The 22,622-nt window shown below is 33.7% G+C and overlaps 1 protein-coding gene across 4 annotated transcripts in view; it reads right to left on the bottom strand.

Annotated features, from left to right (window-relative positions):
* The window catches only part of Asap (ArfGAP domain of ASAP), a 320,942-nt gene that overhangs the window by 12,914 nt on the left and 285,406 nt on the right, over nucleotides 1-22,622 (bottom strand). For 2 of the 4 annotated variants that reach the window (XM_068361129.1, XM_068361148.1), the window contains 5 exons: nucleotides 18,547-18,694; nucleotides 16,727-17,023; nucleotides 16,395-16,505; nucleotides 15,994-16,207; nucleotides 7,451-7,858 (listed from right to left, as the gene is read on the bottom strand). In XM_068361129.1, the coding sequence (XP_068217230.1) occupies nucleotides 7,451-7,858; nucleotides 15,994-16,207; nucleotides 16,395-16,505; nucleotides 16,727-17,023; nucleotides 18,547-18,694 (1,178 nt within the window). The remainder of the gene's footprint in view (nucleotides 1-7,450; nucleotides 7,859-15,993; nucleotides 16,208-16,394; nucleotides 16,506-16,726; nucleotides 17,024-18,546; nucleotides 18,695-22,622) is intronic. The other 2 variants (XM_068361139.1, XM_068361152.1) reach the window with 2 other exon arrangements.

Here is a 22,622-nt window from a genome sequence, read left to right as displayed (position 1 = left end):
AAAGCATCCTTTCAACTCTGTAAGCCACCAATGGTTAAGCATAAAGCTCTATTCACCTTATTCAGCAAACAATTGTCGATACAATAACTAAAGTCATAAGGCATACTTGACAACTAATAAAAGACAGAACTGATCAGTGTGTATATGAAATACATGGCTTTTCGCTCAACTTGGTTCAGAAGCAAGGCTTATATCACGGGGTATTTTTCATATTTTCTTTTCGTGCCCTACCAAAGAGTCCATATTATTATGCCTCATAATATCATTACATAGTATCACATAAATGCCGTCTAATGTACACTATACTCCATTAATGACCCAGGACTCTCAAACATAAGAATATAAGTGAATGAAAGGTGAAAATACAGACTGCAACTGGCAGATCTTGTAGGCCACAAAAATTGGGCACCATAGAAGCATGAAATCTCTAAATGGTAAGAATACATAACTGGACTGAATAGAATGTTGAGATCTAACAACTAAATGACTTTCTTGGATTTAAATTGATTGTCCCCGAAATGATGCCGTCTCCATTCAGTTGCAAACATAGACATGATGCTATGTTCTACTAATCACTTCATCCATTTGACCTATACAAAAAAAATGTTAAAAGTAATGGCTAAAACAAAGAGGAGACCTAGCAACTGAGCTCTGAAAGGAAAAAGAAGAAAGCTTCGTAGATGCTGAGTGACATGTAAATGAAGTTCATGGATAGGACTTGCAATTAAAAGTCAGTGATACAGAGATACTTGAAAGCATTTCCCCTCATTAGAAGGTTCACCTTGCTTGTTCCTTGATCCTAACTCCTCATAGATTTGGATTTATAGACTTTGAACCACATGGCTCAGCATTAGAGCCGAGAGGACCACTCATTACAGAGGTAAAGTATTAAACTAAAAGGTGGGTACAGCTAGGGGCCAAAAGAATGTTCCAAAGACCATTTAGTACTGCCTAAAGTGCAATGCATGAGGTATACTGTGGGCACTACTGACTCTTCAAGGAAAGTAAACAAAGTGGAGAGAAAGAAAATCTCTCAGCTCATACCTTGAAATTTCTGGGGTCTAGATATCCATTTCCTTTTTAGGCAGAGTGAAAACAGGTGTCAGTAAAAACTTCAGTCATATAAAGCTTTAAAAATTCTTAAGATAGCATAGTTGTGAGAGAGAGTTTTGCTGGTTCCCTAAATCAACAAATATTTCAAACAAAAGGTGGTTTATTTTAAATCTAATGAACTTTCGTAGTCAGCAAAAGCTTTTTTTATTTTTATTTTTTTTTGTGGCTGAGCCCACCTGAAGAAGCTGAAGCAGAGAAATATTAAAATAAAAATAATCATCCGTAAATACAAAACTCAAAAATACAGTACTGTATTAGTAAATAAAAAACGATGAATGTAAACACAAACAAAATCCATTAGAAATATTGATTAAATGAAACAATTATAAAACAAAGTCTGGGAATCTCTGGGGACTATTAATTAGTTGTTAGACATTAAAAGTGATTCAATCAGCCACCAAGAATCTAAGGGTACATAAGCACGTAAGCTGATGGATCCGAGCCACACAATTATCATATTTTTCTTTTATAGTGGAATGATGTGTCTAGGATTCTTCTACATGCAGGAATAGAATCTCCTAAAGTCATAGGTTTGTGTTAAAACAAAACTTTATCATCAATATGCTTTCATTCGAGTTATTATTATACTAATATTTACTTGACACAACCAGTGAGCTAGAACGTGTAACTTAATAGGCTGGCCGATACACGTATAATACTGAAACACCTGTGGAACCAAAACATACTTTCTTTTTATTTTCATACAATTGATTACTATAAGTTTCCTCATAATAGATATCTTAATACGGATTTTTCCTCAATATAGTTCGGCATAGAACCTACACCTACGCTTTCTGTAAATAAAGTACAAGAACACTGAATATCTATGTACAGTATTTGGAAATTAAAAATATGACATTTACCCAGTTAAAAGTGCCTGTATGCATTATACATCTCATTGAAGGACAACATGGATGGCTCTTATTCAACTGAATCTTTTTTGTTCCTTGGTCTTTTAATCTTAACCATCAAAAGACCTCTCTATATCTAAATGAAAAGTCTTTTTAGAGGCCATTACCCCAATCCTGTACACATATTCTCTATTTTCAACTAAATTAATGATGTTCTATACATTTAATTAGTTTCCAATTAAAAAAACTTTATATGTCACTTCCTTACTGCAATGGTTGTCCTTACTTGAGGTAACAACTCTCGCTACTGTTACTACTAAATAAAGCTTGCAACTACAGGTCTGCAAAGAATGCATGAATCATGATAGCTAGACACTGTATACATGCAAACAAGTAGACTGGATAGCAATTTCATGAATGTCAGCGACAAATAACAATACAGTACCTTAATAAGCAAGCAATGCAACAGCCAAAAATAGAAAAAAATCAATTAGACTATCTTAAACCCTAACAAATTTCTTTGTTTCTGAAAGAAACAATGGCAGTCAAGTACTTTAAAGACTATACTTCCCATTCTTCTTGAATTCTTTTATATTGTGCATTTTTCTGTACTATATTGTCTGCTACAAAAATGTCTATACAAACTGTGGATTAACGTCATAATAAAGTCACTTAAAATGTCACAAAATATGCAAACTTTTAAAACATCTATTTCATACAACATACGGAGCAAAAGAACTTTCCATCAAAATTCTGTTTCTCTTGTAGAGAAATCCTCAATCTGCCTTTATTTCAGACAATCCAATCAATTAAATAGTCTACTTTATGTGAACATGAAATCCCAGTCACAACTGGGTATATACTTAAAGCATAAAAATATCCTCACTGAGTATGCTCAGTGTCATGACTCTGTAGTGCCAACACTGCCGACTGCAACTCTTCTTAGGATTTGCAAATTTGTTGTTTGGAAGTGCCTTTCCATTTTCTTAATGTCAGCTTTATTTTCATATTTACAGTATCATTTTATCTATTTCTATTAATGTAAATCTAGTTTTTTGCAATGTGAGGAAGAATGACCTAAGTTTCTCTCTCTTAGAGGTTAATATGAGTAGACTACTCCTCTGTAATCTTATCTTTTTATATAGAACTAATTTTTATTCTATTTTGTTTTCATTTTCATTCAGTTTTGAAGATTATATTCGACAGTTTACCGTCCAACGTGGAAACATTTCGGGTTGTCAAATGTTCTTCAAGATTGGTAAAGTACTGTATTCTCATTCTGAAGATAAATCTCCCAACCTTTCCTCAACTGATGTCTTTTCACTCATATTCCCTCTAATCCATATTGAAAAAGGAAACAATGGAAGAAGTGAATGTCATATCTCCAAGGTAGAAGTCAACTATATAGAGTAGCCAACTCAATAAGTTTCTTCATTTAACCACTGAGTTTGAGCGGAACTCGAACCCCAGTCTGGCGATCACCGGGTAGGGACGTTTGCAATAGGCCATCACAATCCTAAAGGTATCATCAATATACAGTACCTGACATAAATGTCTGCTTTGTTAATCCTTAAGAAAACCTGCTCTTCAACAATGCTCACATAAAAGTTTGCAAAAAGAATTCCAAGGAGGGACACTGTGGTGATGCCACCCTTTTGTATGTATAATTGGCTCCTATGAGAGGTAAAAGGGGTCCATTTGGTATAAATCTCTAGAAACATACAGAACATTGAGTGGGTACAGTATGTATTAGGGTCCCTATAGACTCAATCCATCATAAGAGCGATGGTCACGTTGACAGGGACGTTGGTGGACAAGTACTCAACGTCCATGGAAGCGATGACCTCGTATTCCAATGAGCCTTATATGGTGAAAAGAAATAGGCAAATGGCTCTTCCTGAATGGAGACAATTACATCAACCAGGTGATTGATCGGAAGGATTTCAGGACTGCAATCCACGGTTGAGAGAGATCTTTTGATTCTTAAAGGACGGTAAAGCTTCTAAATTTCAAGTCCTCTGCTTTGGCTTGACCACCATTTCTTAGCTGAACAGTCCAGTCCAGTAGTGTGTTGGATTATAGCCTTTGTAACTATGACCCTATGTCGTCTTTCTTTGTTTAGGTTTCACTTTTTCTAATGTCGTTTTGGAGTTCATTTAATATTTCTTTACCGACTATCCACAATATGGAAATAATATTTCTATATTTAGATTTGTTTTTCTCATTTTCTATTTCAAATAGTAACAGGCTTTTTGTTATGTATTCTTTCTTTTCTGGGTATGGTTTCATTGGTAAAATACACCAACTTCTTATGGTATTTAGTTTTTTGCATCATCGTTTCTTATTCACATAATTTTCTTCATGTATCAGTATTTTAAAATTTGTACCTCCACTGCAGATCTAGTGTTGGTGCATGCTCTAAAGAGCAGTGGTGGCAGAGGTTCACAAAAAAAGGCAACTTTCTCTGGTTTTATCTCTGACTGATTAATCACAACTTTGTCCCTTCTGTCACACGGAAGGTAAGGGTGTAAATACTGTAGAAACATTTTCTCTCTGAGTGTTCATACTCAAAGGATACATTTCATCTTGGATGAATACATTAGCGTGTGGCTGGGATATGATGTTCATGAAAATCAGGCATTTTTCTTATCAAAATATCTGCACAAAAAAGGGATTTTGACGAAGGAAAAATCTATTTCTGGGGAGAGACCTGTAGCGCCCGGTGAAAAGAGTCCTTCTTATATACCTTTTCTGATAAAACCTTCCAATTATACCAGAGAAAGATAAAAGCATGGAATGCTGAGGTTACAACCCTCGCGCGAGCACCTTTTGGGTGTCGTGTATAAAGCAAAGGCGCGTGAAATCCACTATTCACAGGTTGTCTTCCATTTAGTTAATTCCTTCGTCAAAGGGATGGGCCGATACAAAGGCCCTAGCCAACCACCAGCGCATAATGTTTTGAACAGCATAAAATATATTCAAAAAATGATAAATACCTATAAAGATATTAAAATAACTTCCACACTACGATTTATGGTATAGTTACCTTCAATATAATAATAACTATACACTTGAATTCACACCAAATACAAATTCATAATCGATTGGTTATCCTCAGTTAACAGTCAAAGATGGAATTTTGTGAAGTCTACCACATTACAGTATTATATTTTTATCCTAAAACATTAAATTCATGAAGCAAAAAAGATTGCAAACCTTATTCACAATGACTAACTATTCTACTTCTGAACTAGATCCACATTTCATTAAAAAAAACAGCCAATAAAAAATCTGTAAATCATTATTCTACATTTATAAATCACTTATCAACCAACAGTCCATTTTAGTACTATACAGTAGTACTGAACTACTCCAACACTTTGCTGTAAAGGTAATCCAATTACAAAATACAGTTACTGTATTCTAAAATGGAAGCCATTCGTTGCAATTAAAAAAACAAGCAAAAGTAAAAATACTATCGGCATAAGTAGATGAAAACTCAAATATTCAAAATATATAGAACAAAATTAACAGAGAAAATAAAATGATGTTTATATGGAATATCAGTAAGAAACAGAGAATATTCAGGTAAATAAAGAATGCTAATAACATTGGCTTTGTTTGCACTTTAAAAGGTACTACTTACCGTAACTGATGTCAAATAAAATTCCTCCAGTTAAAAGTTGGGCCTAAATCTTGCAGGTTTAATCATTAAACCTCATATGCTCTCTTAATAAGCAAACTTCCAAATATATTTTTTAAATAATTCTCAAACTACTTTTTTGCAAATATCCTACAAAAATGGTAAAAGAAAAAAAAATCTTTTTGTATTGCAACATATTTGTCATGCTACCATAAAGATCTTAAAATTTTTTTTTTTATGAATCAGGGAAGTAATTTTAAATGGTGAGACAACTGCAAAATCCTGTGGTTATTATCATATTCATAAAGCCATATCTAAAACTGTATAAAAAAAAAAAACTATTCTACATTATTCAAATTCAGTACTGTACAGTTTTTGATATGATAAAATATCTACTATACCTGCTTTACACAAAATCACAAGAAATATACAAGTGCTCTGTGTGAATCACTATTAACCTAACTGTTAATGAAATATTCCATAATTTTCTCTTACAAAATGTAATCGAGTCAAATTCACGATTTTATAAGTAGGCTGACAAATAAATGGAAAGTAAAAAAAAAAGCTATAAACATGAAAACTAGTTTCTAAAATTCAAAATGAGTCTGCTCAATTTTGCTTGAAATAAAATCAAATTAATGTTTCATTATGGAGTTAATGCCATTTAATGTCTAAAATTAAATGCTTATAATCCTTAGACAGGATATTACTGCATTACACTTCTATTTCATTTCTTTTTGAAGTGATGAGTGAAATAATTCAATAAAAGACTCGATATGCTTCAGTTAATAAATGTTTTGTTCAATATCCAAAAAATCTTCTCTACAATTTTGAAGAGATTCACTCATGCCACTTAATTATTTATAAAGACTTATCAATTTCATTTATTCATAACATTGCATGTGGTAGATTTAAGAATAATTCCATTTCATATGATTTAAGGAAATGGTACTCCATATTTCATGGAATTCTTGTAATACAAAAATAGTAAAGATATCAGTAAAAATAATGTGCATGAATAAAAAGACACTTTCCCAATGTTAGCATTCTCATCTGTATCATACAGTTTCAATTAAGAGAGTTATGCCTTCTATACGCTAAGAAAAATTGAATTTTAATAATAAACTTGCTATGATTTTTATGCGCACCATATTCACAAATGTTGGGATAATACTGATAATAGTAATAATCATTATACAGTATAAGCAATATTATGGAGCTGGGCAAGCTTTGTTGAGCATAATATCAGTAATCTATGGTAGTATCCCCATAAAATAAAATAAATTTGAAATAATTCATTAGGAACATAAATTTAAAAAAAATACATTTTCTTGCAACATGATCACAACTAACAATGCTACCTACACACACAATATAGAGTTGAATTTTGACTAAACTTAGCATTAATTGAGAAAATTCAACATCATTTTTTACTATATAGAATTTTATCAGCAGTAATTAATAATCAATAAGAGTTTAACAACCATAAAGATGTATGCAAAAGACTAACAAATGATAGCTACATTTACTTGTGCAGAATAAGCAGTAATAAGCATAAAAACTCAAGAAGAAGAAAAACTAAGGAAAAAAAGTCATATACAAGTGCATTGCTTTTATGTACTCAGAACAGTTCAGAGTTAATGCAACATAAAAAGTGTAAGACAACCCTATCTATAAGCACTCTAATTAATAATCGAAGATATTTAGCTGGGAAATTACAAGGTTCGGAAATAAACGGACATCACGTAAACTACGCTACTCAAAAAATCAAAGGAAGCCCAAAAGATGCTGCTAAGTGGAGAGCCAAGAAAGCATTACGGAAAGAGGCTACTATTCCCCTCACCTGGTGTAGCCTCAGGAGGCAAATTATGGGATAGAGAGAAGCGTGTCGTCCCGGAGGAAGTAGTGTTGTTGGAAGAGGAAGAAGGTTGTGGGAAAAACACACTATTACTAGAATCTGTTGATGGGCTCCTCTTGTGGCCCATCCCTCCCAGGCTACCACCACCACCACCACTACCACCACCACCACCACCACCACCACCACCACTACCACCACCACCCCCACCACTACCATTATTGTTGTTGTTATGAGGCAGGCCTGGGTGGTAGGGTGAGGTCCCCAGCATGGGGTCAGAAGGCGTGCGGGAATGACTGGAGAAGCGGGGCATGAAGAAAGAGGTGTTTTGGGAACCAGCAGGGGGTTTAGGTGCTGGTCGCTTCTGTAGAGTCTCCGTCACATTACCAAGGGGCACTAAGGAATGTAAGAAGGTAATAACATTTAATACTTCCAAATGTTCACATACTCAGTATTAGAGGGAGGCTGCAAAGTCTGGAGAAGTCAAAATCCAGATATAACAACAGTTATGCATTTACTGTACTTGTACACTTTCAATAAAATGAACGCCTATGACTGGGGTACTGGGGTACGGGAGGGGGACACTTAGGAGGAAATTTCTTTATACTAGGAATTCTTAAAATGTGCTTGAGACTACAGAAGTTGCCCATCACCTTATAACTTGCAACCAATCGTAATTAACTAAAGTCAATCTTAATTCTTATAAAACTTCAACAAAAGCTTCTAAGTGATAAAAAAATAACAAATGGTAGTCTCTCTAATGCAAACTAATACAGATCCCCTTTAAAAAGATCTGCCTTACGAGCTATATTAAATGCTTTCAACTGCCAAATAACATTTAGTTCTCTATATCAGCTAACTTAAACCATCTAAAGATCATAATCCTGAAAAGGTAACTACATGCATAATGAGCTATCACCAAATAAATACTGGTTCTGATTTTGAGTGCATTTCTAAGAACTACAATCGAAGAGACTGTAAATCTGCATATACTGTACTAAAAGACATAATGCCCCTATACACATAAGATATCACGTTCAGACCTATACAGTCTAAGTTGCTACAAAATAATACTCTGGAATAACATTTTATCCCCAATGATGAAAAACTAGTTACAGACGAGCAAATCTGTACAGCTCATATAATTACATCTTAAAGGGCAAATATGTCTAAAAAGATACACTGTTCTACGGGGTAATGCCAAAGCAAAATGAACAAACGTTTACAAAATTGATTAATTCTTATTTTAGAAACATCACAATTTCCATTAATTGTCTTTTTGCACCGGTTTTGAAACACTATTCAGCTTTTAAGAGTGAAAAGAAAATCCAAGACGGCAACATCTACTCGGTTTATTTGCCCCGATACATCAAGGTCGTATTGCCACTAACGCACTCCCAAAAAGTAACTTCTAGAGTTTACTCTGGATGATTATTATTCACAAATCTTGACTAAAAATACAACACTGCATTGCATAAGACACCACAAAATTAACACACTTCTATAATAAGACGCTTACCATTCATTATCATTTCTATACACAATACAGATCTTAAAGATAATAATGCTGATGAGATTTTCTAAAGACAGAAATCACTTTGGAAATTCCATAAGCAGTTTTTTACCTACCAAATTCAACACAATAAATCTAAGTTTTCGGAAGAGTACATAATGCAAATTAATACACATTTACTTTAAATTAAAATACTAAATTCCATAAATTATCATTACCATTGCAATAGATTTCCAATAAGCAAAATTTTTAACTTTTGTCTTTACTATACTTCAGATATCAAGGCCTGTATTTATTAGTGTCTCTTATGCAGTTGATATCTGTGAGCAAAAATTGAAGTATTCCAAGCGACTGATTTAAGCATTGATTGGTATTTCAATAAGTCAGTTTTTCATAACCTCCCATATCATTCCTAAACTGGTGATTTCCTCACCAACTATGAGATCAAAGTAAAATCAAGGGAAGATCCCTTAATTTTTTTTGAATAAATGCTAACTTAGCATTCGAATGTCTACTCTATATATCATCATCATCTCCTCCTACGCCTATTGACACAAAGGGCCTCCCATTCCGTCATTTTCTCTTTCTATAGACTGACTAAATTCTATACAGTATATAGTATTCAAATTTGTTTTCCTTAACAACCAGTAGCAATCCTATAATATGGCAAAAAAAATTATGTTTACTGTATATGTAGATGTATAAAAACAATACATAATATTTTTACTTTTATAAAACAATTTCATTTGTCTGGCCTGGAAAACATATGTACTATAAAATATTTCTAACAAACTCCAGCCTCTTGAGGTCAAGATTATTTCAAAATAAATTACTGAACACCATGGGTATCCCTTAACTATCAATTCTTTGATATCAAAGTGAACCGTATCCTCGCAATACCATTAAAAGATGATGATCATCACATCTTATTGCGCAAATTCAAACCCACAGGAGGGCGTTGTCCTTTGCCTCTCTGAGGTCTTCATCTGAGCAATGCAGGTGCAGTGGGCACCCTCGTAGGATATGTTCTGTTGTCTGTGGTGTTGCCCCACATGTTAATATATAATTATACTCAATGAAAAACTTATTTACAGTCATACCTCTCTTCCCGAAAGAATCTGCTTACGAAATTTTCATGCTGTGAAACGAGATGCGAAGATTTTTCTGACTCGCACTGTGAAGCATGTTTCATGATAAAAAGAGATTTGCCAGCCAGGCCGAGAATAAAATAGTCACCCACTAACAATTTTTTAAGAAAACAGGTTGTTAACACAATAGTAAATGTATCTCTCTATAGTAAGGGTAACTATAATGGTACAGTACATATGGTACTGCATATTTTGTATATGCAGAGTATTTTACTGTATGTATTTTATTATTTTCCATTTATTAATGCATTATGTTCTAATAACTACTTAATTTACAGGTATTAACATTTAGTTTGAGTAAATTGAATGGTTCAATTGTATTTGGCTGTACAGTATCATTGTAGTTATACTGTAGCTTTATTATAAAATTTAATGTGGTGTTTTGTAGGGTTTGAAACGAATTAGGCCATTTGCATGTAAAATGTGACCACAAAATTTTTATGAAACAAAAGCCACTCCAGAATGAACTGATTTTGTGTTGTGAGGAATTACAGATGTACAAAGTTTGTATATTTGTAATGGAAGTGATACATTATCTCTCACTTACTTTCCTTTACCAATTACTTATTGCATAATCTGTTAATATCATTTTTGAGTGGATTCCAGATTTTACATAATCCTAAAGAACTCGAGGTAGCCTTAGTTACCATGCTACTGGTACTAATAGAATCAAGAGATGCATATTTTTTATGCTAAGCCCTTTCAAACAAATAATCCATAAAATACATCAATGTTCAGGAAACAGATTTCTTATATCATTCTTGCTGTTTTTCAGCCTAAATAGTTTTTGTTATCAAGTATTATTACATATCTATTTCTCCCATATGTAGAAGGTAGCAAAAATTGACAAATATAGATTAAAGTGTCTAATTGTCAATCATAATTAATATATTGTAATATGCAAAATGAATGATTCTTATAAAATAAAGGTTTTTTCTATACAAACTCATCACTCATAATTCATCATCATCATCATCTCCTCCTATGCCAATTGACGCAAAGGGCCTCGGTTAGATTTCGCCAGTTTTCTCTATCTCTTATAGTCAAGGACAAACAGACACTACAATCCTTCTACACATGTATACTAGATTCCCAAAGGTAATAAGTATGGACATATGTTGATTCCAGAGAAGGGTAGGCTCTTGGAGCAGCTGCAGCCTCAGATCTGGACCAAACAAAATGTTGGACATAGTTGCTGAATTAGTCTTGGGTATGATATCCTGAAAGCAATGTTGACAAAAGTAACAAGATTAAAGATACTGGTGTAAGTCTTATTGCAGAATGAATAATGGTACTGATCCATTTGTGACTTGTATGTTCCCCAAAAAAATCTCAAGATGGGATTCTTGACTTGCTTAATATGGGCACAAAACTGGAATGGAGTGTGGAACAATCTGCTAATGCAAATTTGGCATTAGCTCTTGGCACTTTGGACCCTAACATCTCTTGGAAACTGTTAAAGTTAAAAGCATAACTAATGTACTCCAATGTGGCACAACTCCCTTCTCGCCTCAGTTAATTTCTCAAGAATCCATTAACACGATTTCATCCCAGTTAATGGGCTTCTAGTTCAGAGCTTCATGTGCTAAAAAAGAACTAAACTTGGGCACTGATCATATGTATATATGGCCCGTCTCTAGGGCATTATCCTGCATGGGAATTGCCACGGTCCCTTGCCTCTGCTATTCATAAGTAACTTTTAAACCTTAATGAATAGTACATGTAGTTAGTAATTATCAATCCTTCTTTGAATCAACTTATTATGTGAAGTAAAATGCACATAAGAAAAAGAGGGTTGAAAAAGAACAGGAAAGATATTGAATGGTAGTACTGGACAGTAGTGCCACCTGATATATGAATGCAATGTTCACCACTGCAAATACACAATTACCATGATTGCTGCTGAAGATCTAGTGACCCATCTATACGTATGCAGTGGTGATCGTGTTTCCTAGAGGGCTTGCAATGTCTGGATGACTAACTGACCAAAAATGTGGGTAATTTCTAAGTAATAGGTTTGTTGTGATGTAAATATGTATTAGAATCAATATTTGTATATATGTTCCATTAACTTTTAGGTTTAAGACCTCGGTTCAGAAACTGTCAGAAAAGCATCGGATGATTTTATGAGTAATTGGAAATATCACAGAAGTCTTTTTTTCATACTATCACAAAAAAAGACTCCATGAAATAACAAATTATTGATATTTCAGGAATCTTACCCATTTACAGTACCTAAATTAATTTAATTGCTTCAATATTCTAAGTCATTAAATATTGAAAAAACTACCGAGGAGAAAATTTTCAGTCATTTCACAATAAAAGAGTTAAACGCCATATACCTCACCATTCCAAAGATGTTTTACTGTACATGTAGGGATGCTAAACTTAAAATATTAACAAATAAAATCAGACAACATAATTATAATTTTTATAGCATTATTATGTATGCAAAGATGATGGGGCTACTTCTGATATCCTTAGCACAACGCACATAATCAAGTATTATGTAAAAAAATCTGAGATAAACACTCTCCCAAAACTATGTAGGAAACCCAACTTGAAATGGGGTTTAGATTTATACGACATTGAATAACATGTATATTCTAATAAAACAATGGGCTTAGCATATGGATACACCTAAAATCTAGGCTTACATACTAAGTAACCGAGGGTAACAATGTTAGATTATATGCTATCATAAAATTAAAGTTACGAAAAGGGCAAAATAAACCGTCAGACTGTTTTAGCCATCATTTATAACCCTTCAGTGTTACCCTGCTTGGCGATTTCAAACTGTAATCTGCATTCTCAAAACCATCATATGGTAATGCTGAATCATGCATATATACAAAAGTTACACTGTATTAAGATTAAACAATTCCATGCTTGCATCTAAATCCAATCAAAGTGCATATCAAGCTTTAAACTTAATATTAAGAAGAAATGAGTTTTTATCCAATTATTTCCTCACCCTCTAACTCTAAAAAAAATAAGAATTCATACTTACTAAAACGAGGAGAGATTGAAACAGGTTATAAAGAATATTCAAGATAAACTGTGTTTTCATAACTTGAAACTTCTTGGAAAAAACACCCCAAACCTAATCCAGCCAAGAACTCAATTTCATAAGGTCCCTTCTTAATTTGTACTGAACTTGTAACAAAGCAGTAAACTGTTGATGAAAGTGTATAAAAGGATTTAGAGAGACTAATCAAACACTGAAGGGTTTTTGTATCAATTACATGACCTCCAGCTAGCATGGTTTCTATTTTTTTTTCATCCATCCCCTTTAGTCTCTTCTCATATAGCTGTGTATCTTGTTCCAGATTTTACTTTGTCATTTACAAAAAAAAAAAAAATAATAATAATAATAATCCTTCAAGCCAGCTATTTGTGTTTAAAAAGTTGACACATAATCTTAGATAATTTAAAAAGACAGCACTGAAGTCTATGCTGTTCGAATGCATTTAATACGTACAATTAATTAGATTCTGTTTATTCAAACTTCTGGCCATTTCCTTTTGTGTTGGAGAATTTGCATCTCCACCCCAATATTTTTACGATGTGCATGCTTTTTTGTTGCCCACGGCTGCCGCATGGTCGGCGTCGGCGGCTCACGTTTCCAAATCGCTCAGAAATGCTTAGTTATTTTGTTTAACTGTATACCTGCCATGAACAGGATGGTTATTCATCTTTTGAAGATTAATCAAAGTTGTTAAATAGTTTTTTGTCTCCACAAAACAGCTACACTTTCAGGATTGACACTGGCTCTACGAACAATATCTAAAAGAAAGTTCCTGGTAAAAAATATAATCTCTGTGTTCTGATGACTTATCATAGTTTTGGTTCCAGTAATGGTTTCTGATCCAAAATCAATAATAGACTCCAGCAAGATCTTTGTTTTGGCTCATGGAATTTCTTTCTGTTCTGTATGTTTTGGTAAAGACAATCCTGAAGTTTTCCCCGATTTATCCTGATAAAAATCTTGGACAAAGTCCTCCTTATGAGCTTTATTACAGTTTTAATCTTAGGAAAGGTCCACAGGAGATGGATGTAGGCTGTCTCAATAGAAATAACTAATGAGTACTTTACGACTGTAAAAATGTCGAGAATGTTACTGGTTTTGCACTTTATCTGGGTGATAAATCATTCTAAACCTTTTTAAAGAGGTCCACATGTGAACATATTGACAATCAAATACAAATGAGAACTGTAGGTCCTGGTCTTAAGTAAAGAAAAAACTACCAGAATAGTAGGACCTACATGATAATACAAAATATGCCCATATACAAACCACATATATGATTATCCGTATGTAATAATTCTTCTAAAATTACATTTAAGATTTATGAAAGTATTGTCCAAAACTAGGAAAAAAAGTACTAATGTTTGTGGCACACGAGTAACCTAGGTATATTCAATGAGTCTTGCCAACTATACCGAAATCTACAGAAATGGTGGCCTGAGAAAATATATCGCAGTCACCAACTGGGACAATCTTAATAAAGGGAATTTATGGTTAACTTCCTCAGTCTCTAGTCCAAAGACACAGTTCTAAATATCTGTTTTCAATCACAGGGAGTGAAGGATATTAACAGAAGTTCTCTTCATGCTTTTCTCATCTTGGAATTCCAAGTCCACATCTAATCTTTTTCACAATTTTGTCATTTCTATGACTATCTCAATTAATATTCTCGCCACATGCTTCTGCAATTTCATAATCTGTTTTAAAACCATCTTATCAACAGTCCAGCCTAGAGACTTTGTAGTTATTTATTACCCCTAAATAAAATTCCCATTTCTATGTGAATATCAATCCCTAACTGCATATAGATGCTAAGTGACTTTCATTTTCCAGCAATCTTAATCTCTTTCTTGCCTGATGATTTAGCCACACAGCCAGCTTGAACAAAATAATAGCAATCTAACTAATGGAAAAGAGAAATCATGAATCCATTGAAAATAATGTGACTATGTGAACAGAAGTCACCTATAGCAATTAGAAGGGTTGTCTACATTTGAGCACCTTCAAAAATGGAGCAAGTTAACTCATGATATGGTTAAAAAAAGATACAATTTTGATTACTACAATTACTGTCAATTGCTGGACTGATCTAGAGAAGCATTTGTGAAGCAGCTGCTTGTACTTCCTCTAAACAAAGACCATAACACAAACATTCTATTGGGTGTCATCAGAAGTGACAATATTCCACACTGTACTTACAATTCATCGGAAATGTCAAAACTAAACTTCTAGATATCAAAACTAGTTTAGTTTTTAATACCAATTAGTTTTTCCTAATAAAAAAACAACCCACGACTAATATTCTTTCTAAGAAACAGTTAAACCTACAAAATTATGTATTTATCTCAATTTTCCTTATAAAAAAGACCATAGATAAATGCAAAATTTACCCAGTAAACCACTTTCAGTTAATCTCGTGCAACGCTATTTTTCAATATTTCTTGAAGGGATTTGTATGCTATGTGAAAACATTCATAAGAATAGTAAATATATCCTTTTTAATTTATAATCCAGATGACCAAATACGGTGTCCTAAATAGCGAAGTTATGACAGCAATGAATAAACGAATCTTTAAAAGTACAGTAATTACATTACATAATTACAAACAGATTATAAAAACTAAGGAATGTACCTGCAACTTCCATAAACCTTGATTTACAGAAAATAAGACTTTAATGCTTTATTTGCATGCATAACGTATTTCAAAACATCTACGCATTTAAATCTCCGGTAAATATCCAACCCGAAAATTCAAACATAGATCCTAAGGAAATATCTACTCCTAGATACACAAGACACTCCTGTACATGATGTACGCATAGCAACATCCTAAACACTTACATATGGGTTTAGTAGATATTGGTGGCGGAGGAGGCTGACTTCTGCTCCATCTTGAAGTTGAACTACGATGCTCACCACTCCGGTATTCCCCTACGCTCCTCTGATCGCTGTACGTTCTGTGTTCAGAGCTCCGTTGGCATATCGGAGAGCCCGAGCCCGGCAAGCTCACGGGTCGACTCCTGCTTCTCTTTTCGGGGGTAGACATGCCATTCTGCTAAAATTGTAAAATAAAGTAAACAGAATGTCTGAGATAGCTATAGAAATAAATCACATGTAAATAATACTTATATAGGCTATATATATAAAGATGCACTGATTTTTTTTTTGCGATAAAAAGATTATGCCCTTTTCAAGGGCATGAAGCATATCACGACATAGTCGAAAATACAGAAATATTCTACCTTGAAATTTTCATCATCATCAGAAACATCTGTTAAATTGTCATCAGACAAGTTCCACTCATATTCAACATTTTCAAACATTGACTTCTTTTGTTGTAATGCTTGATTGAGCTGAAATACAAAAGAAAAGTATGTTAAGATGAGAAATATGCATTATTTATGGAAACAATATATTCATACATAAAATTACAATAAAGCAACACACTGATAAAGGGTGAAAATTTTTCTGTAAATATCTAGAGATGCTAATATATCAAAACTTACAATTGCATCATCTAGTTGAGTTATATAACACATATTTTAAGGAAAAAGCAAAATGAGCAAAACCATACCATGTCTTCCATTAATCCACAATTGCGCTCGCTTGCTATGTCCATAGGATTCTTGCCATTGTTGTTTTCTATACTGGGGTTAGCACCCACTCTTAAGAGTAATCGCATGCATTCCGGTTTATTCGAGATGACGCAGTAGTGAAGCGGAGTGTTCCCCTCCTTTGTCTGGCGATCAAGCGAATGACTGTTTTGAACCAGAAAATCTACTAGAGGAAGAGAAGCCCCATTTTCCTGGTATATAGCAACATGCAGAGCACATTCTCCAAGTGATGTCAGTGGCAGTCCCAAGTCCCCTCCCTGAAAAGTAAGAACACAATTCAAATAATGTACGTCACGCAGTTTTGTCATTAAAAAAAACATGGTAAACCAGAAATTTCTGAAATCATTGATAAAGTACCCACTTGAGGGAAAGTATAAGTTCATATAACTTGTAGCCTAAACATACTAAAATTTGCATCTACAATGCAATCTAAAAAGTTATAAGCAAAATGCATCATTTTTAAAAAGGTAGCATAAACAAAATCCACCATAGTAATGAACTCTTCAACTACTGAAATACAGTTCATTTATAGAATAATGCTATAACTTTATCCATAATTCAGAATAGCTAAATGGTACCTCTGAAATAAGAAAGTCTTCTTCCCACTATCGATATATATTATTGCCTCAGATTCAGAAAAAGGTTAGCAATTCAGTTTAGGCCTTAAGCCCTCAATAACACAGAGAAGTACTGTACAGATAATGATTTGTGAAAGGCTCAACCATTGCATAGTATTGTCTTAGTTTGAAACTTCATTTTCAGTTTTCACCCTGTCAGTGCACCTCATAAATTCAAATTTTTGAACAAGTTGGTTGACTAAAGAGTAGCTGTTTGTGGATAATCAAATGAGTGTACTTGGATCACTTTACTCAGCAGTTTTATATGCATTTAATTTTTCATTGGCTTCCCTGCTAGATTCGTTAATGGTCTTGCATAGGGAAAGCATTGTGTTTTAAATACATAAAGATACATCCTTCTTTCAGATTGTTTGTTTATTGTATTTTAAGTTTTCTTCCTTAATGAATTCCTTGGATTTTTACACTGGGAAATCACAAAGTTTTAATTGCCGCTGTTAGAAGTACAGCACTGTAAATAGAATAACTGATGGTAGTTTTCATAACACCCGAAAAAGCAAGCAAAATTCGTATTAAAAGGACCAGCTGATGTAGAAATATTTATGATGATTACAATAAAAGATAAAAAAACTAGAAAACTCTTGGAAGATTCGTTACACAAATTTCTGGTTATGTTCTACAAAAGTAAAATTGTAGTCAAGAATGACACAGTTTTCAATGTTCACTTTTGTTTACCTACATCTCCATAACTTATAATTCAATTGAGGATGTAAACAACAACCACACTCCTAACGATACAGTACAGAAATATGAGTGGTCACAAATTTCCAGCAATCACTAAATAGCATTACTGTTTTATATGACCATTCTTGACTGACCACATTATTAACCCTTTTACCCCCGGGGTATTTGGAAATTTCCAACCCTTAACCCCCAGGGGGTTATTTTTTTCCCAGCACATTTTGTAGTATATTTTCTTTAAATTGCTCTAACAGCCTTAATATTTGTCATAGAGAGGTCAGGTTGGTCTCATTCTCTTGGAAAATGCCTGAATTTTCTCCAAAAATTATCAAAAAATATGAAAAACAAATTTTTATAGCATTTTTTTGCAAGGACGTACCGGTACGTCCATGGGGGTAAAGGGATGGCTTTTGTGAAACGTACCAGTACGTCCTTTGGGGGTAAAAGGGTTAAACCATATTTACCTGGAAATAAACACGTAAAAGTCCATAAAGGTCATTCTTATCAATAACTTCTCTGAGCTGAACTAATAAATCTTCAGGGGTGGCTGTTGTCGGTTGTACGAATGCTCGACGAACGTATTTTGATTGAATGAATTCCCTGCGTTCGTCCCTGAAATATATTAAAAGGTTTTAGAGAAACGATAACTTATAGCAACGAGTAGCTATCTCACTCCCAATTCATAATATTCACAGAATGATCAAATTTCATAACCTAAATCTCTGAGAGAGTTGCTAAAAGTATACACTAAGATAAGAGGCAGTTTTTTTATATTAAAACCTTTTTCGAAGATACTGCCATTCACTATTCCTGAATAAACGGTTTAGAATGACACAAAATGCATTCTAATCTAAAACATTCTCTATAATATTCACATTGAGACTATTATTCCATGCCACTACAGAATGACGACAGCATCGTATGAGGAAAAATATGCTCCTCGCTAAAAAGCAAAGCACATGCCTTCTGGAAAAACCAACTGTCTATATTACATCAAATAAGTTCAAAATCAACTTTGTTACTTTCAGCACTATTCTAATGAACAAAGCTAGCTCTTAGCAGTGCTTTAAATGCATAAAACTTGCAGGATCAAAATAAAAAGTATAACCTTAAAAATAATATGTGTTGTTTAAAATATTTTGGTACCTTTACACACAGGGAATGTATGGAATTCCTGTTATAAAAATCATAATACTTTTCTTCAAAAACCAAAAATTGCCAATGACAGCTTGAAAAAAAATTTCATCTTACACCTGTTTCAGGAAATAACACAAGACAACCCCAATCATATCCTTTGTACAATTTAAATCAGAAAAGATAACAAAAAAGAAAAAAAAAACTTACAGATACAGCTGGATACAGAAATTTCTGGCACACCTTGCTCTGAGAAAGTGCATCCTGCAACGCCCTTACTACCTGGCGAGTTCACATATTTAGCCCACCCCACCACCTCTAGAATCTCTCCCTACAGCGACTGTTTGGATACTCGCCATGCAGTAATGGTGTGAAGGGGTACATTTCCTCAGAGTTAGGTTTGCCAGGAATTCTTGTGTCTGACTGTGCATAGAACATGAAAGGTACTTTGATTTGTAACTTACAACTCTTCATATTGTAAAATAATAGATTTTACATCATTCAAATCATTGTTAGAATTTCACCAATTTACTTATCAAAACTGGTTTTCTTAAAACCTTTTATTCTATAATATGACAAAACTAAACTTAGTCATCTTATCTGCAATCAAAATGGTGAACACTAAACATGTTTTCTATAACTGAATAGTACTTGAAATCTCCACTGTACATAGTCAACATTAAATGAAAAGTTTACCTCTCCAACAGTTAAACATTCTCTAGAAATAAGAAGTAAAAAAGTCGGACAAACAATCTGCCACCAGTTCCATGAAAAATTAAATGAACCAAAATCATCAAGAAAGTTTAGACCTAGAAATGACGTGACTTCTAGATGGAAAACAGCAGTAACAATTCTGGTGTAGTTTAGCAGGCTGTTCTCCCACAAGCTGCCGATTGTTTGCATAAAAACGCGTTTAGAAGCCATCCTGCTTAATGAAGACCCTCTGCTTTGGTCGACGAAACACTTTTAAAGGCCGCTCATGATTGGCAGAGGCAAGGGACAGTGACGTTGCCCTAGCAAGCAGGACAATACCCTACAGACTGATCATATATACACATGATGTGCCCAAGGTCCCTCTCCATCCGATCTAGGACCAGGGAGTGCCAGGCAAAGGCTGCTGATGACTCAGCAGGTAGACTTATAGTCTCCCCCAAGCCCCCATCCTTAGCTCACATGGATGGTGAGGTTGCAAGACACTGAAGAAACTATCGAGTTTGAGCTGAAGCCCCAGTAGCATCCAGCAGGGATGATTCTAATAGGCCAGCACAACCCTTAAGTAGATTGCCTGTTTTCTATAACCTTGAAATGCACCTCAATGACTTTGGTTCTATAACAGCCAGTGGTTTAATAAAGATGTTTTACAGTACCCGATTGCATAGCCACCCGCTTTGTTTGTGTGTGTAGTCTGTAACACCCATTTGCTTTAAGCTAACCTTCCTTAGGAAAACATACAAGTAATTTCCTCAATCATGTCACTTTCTCCCATCTTTTGCCATTAATGAAGCATTGAATTCCCACAGGGTGTGTATCTTCCAATGTCTTGAAGACAGAAGATGCAGGTAGTAACTACTTTTCTTCAATTGCATGTCTCACAGCACGTGAATTCTCTACAAGTTAACTTATCAGTCTGGATGACCTACCTCATTCAACCCATTTTTATTAACTTTCTAATTCCCATTACATTGTCCCCCCTCTACTTATCAAAAGCTTTGGTGGTCCAGCTTTCCGACATGTAGCAAATAACCTGTAGTACCTACAGTCTAAACTCAATCATCTAAAATAGATCTCACCATTACTAGTAATTCCATATGATTTCTTTTTTTCCAGAATCTGCTCTTTGCATCTATCATGTGATCTAAAAAATTTTATCAACAAAATGCATCATGTCTAAAGAGGTACTCTAAAAGTACCGTAAGATTGAAGCTCAAGCTGTGGTCAGTTAACGTTACTAAAACTCAGCGCCCACAAACAACCAATAATTAACTAATGCAATTTTTTCACCTATGGCAATAAATTATGCCTTTTATATTTTAAATTATGCTGTATCTTTATCATTAGTAATATTATATCAAATGATTAAATAATACAAAGAAGCTAAGAGAGTTTAAAATGCTATGATTATTCCATCGCAACTACACCACTCTAATATGCCCATATTAAAAGTGCCATTAAATCATAAGGCGTAAAAATTATTCTCTATTAAAATTTTGGTCTAGATTGTAGTCATTATTAATTGGGAAAGTGATTATCACCTTACCTGATCAATAAAATAAAGACATGAAGATGAAAATGGAAGATGCAATAATAACAATAAAAAAATAATAATAATAATAATAATCATAACAATACACGCTAATTCAGAAAATTAAATTAATCAATTTAGGTTGATAAATGTCTTACATTAAATACGATCTGTTCAATGCAAACATGAAACGGCATGCAAACAACAAAATACACAGCATATCATAACCAGTAAATCAACAATCATAAAATCAATTGGAATTATGAAAAATAATAATGAAAATTTTACATCAGCAATAAATCATTAAGAGCAATACTGTACCACTGTCATACATTGGGAGCAGAAAACTGCCACTTTAAATTATGCCATTCAAAGGTATTTACAGTTTGCCAGAAATTCTAAAAAGCATAGAAGAAAAATATTGAAATAGAAATGTTTTAGAAATTTTTAAATGTTTAATGTACAGTACATCCATTATAGAATACTGACGTGCACTAAGGTTACCATACGTATGTTTCTCTAAGCACTAGGTTCAGGAATATATCCCCATTCTTGGTAAGTACTGTATTAATGAATGTCTTTCTTTTTCAAAAATACAGTAATAAAGTTTAGCAATATGAATCAAAGCATAACAGCTTCCATTAAAGGGTAAAATAATCTTGATCGAATACATTAACGGATACTGTGTATACTGGCAGGATTCCCCCGAATGATATTTCAACAAAATTTATTTCTATACCAACCTGATGTGCATATTGCTTCTCTCGAAGCTTGCTTATAATGACATTCAACCAAATGACTAAATAATTTTCTGTTTTATTTACCTTCAATAAGCTTACGTCTCTAGTATAGTATTGAGACAATCTATTGGCTGCTGGCAATAACCATGGAGTCATCATGCAGTGATGTCTTTTGTCTTTGCATTCTTGTTGCTATAGCAAGTCTACTCTACTCCGTTGTGTATTCTCCAGAATCTAAATGTTAGCTTGGTTACTATATATCTGTACCAAAAAATTACACATTTCCCCAATCACAATAAAGATTAACAGTGACAGCATTTGTAGCAAACTTTGAACTACAGTAGTTTAAATAAAACTGACATTGATATATCCAAATAAATCAAATGTCTTCAATTTGATGGGAGAAATTCAGAAAAATCAACCA

Source organism: Palaemon carinicauda, chromosome 2, assembly GCF_036898095.1.
Source record: "Palaemon carinicauda isolate YSFRI2023 chromosome 2, ASM3689809v2, whole genome shotgun sequence".
In the NCBI taxonomy this organism is placed as follows: Eukaryota; Metazoa; Arthropoda; class Malacostraca; order Decapoda; family Palaemonidae; genus Palaemon; species Palaemon carinicauda.
This window is presented reverse-complemented; position numbering and strand designations above follow the sequence as displayed.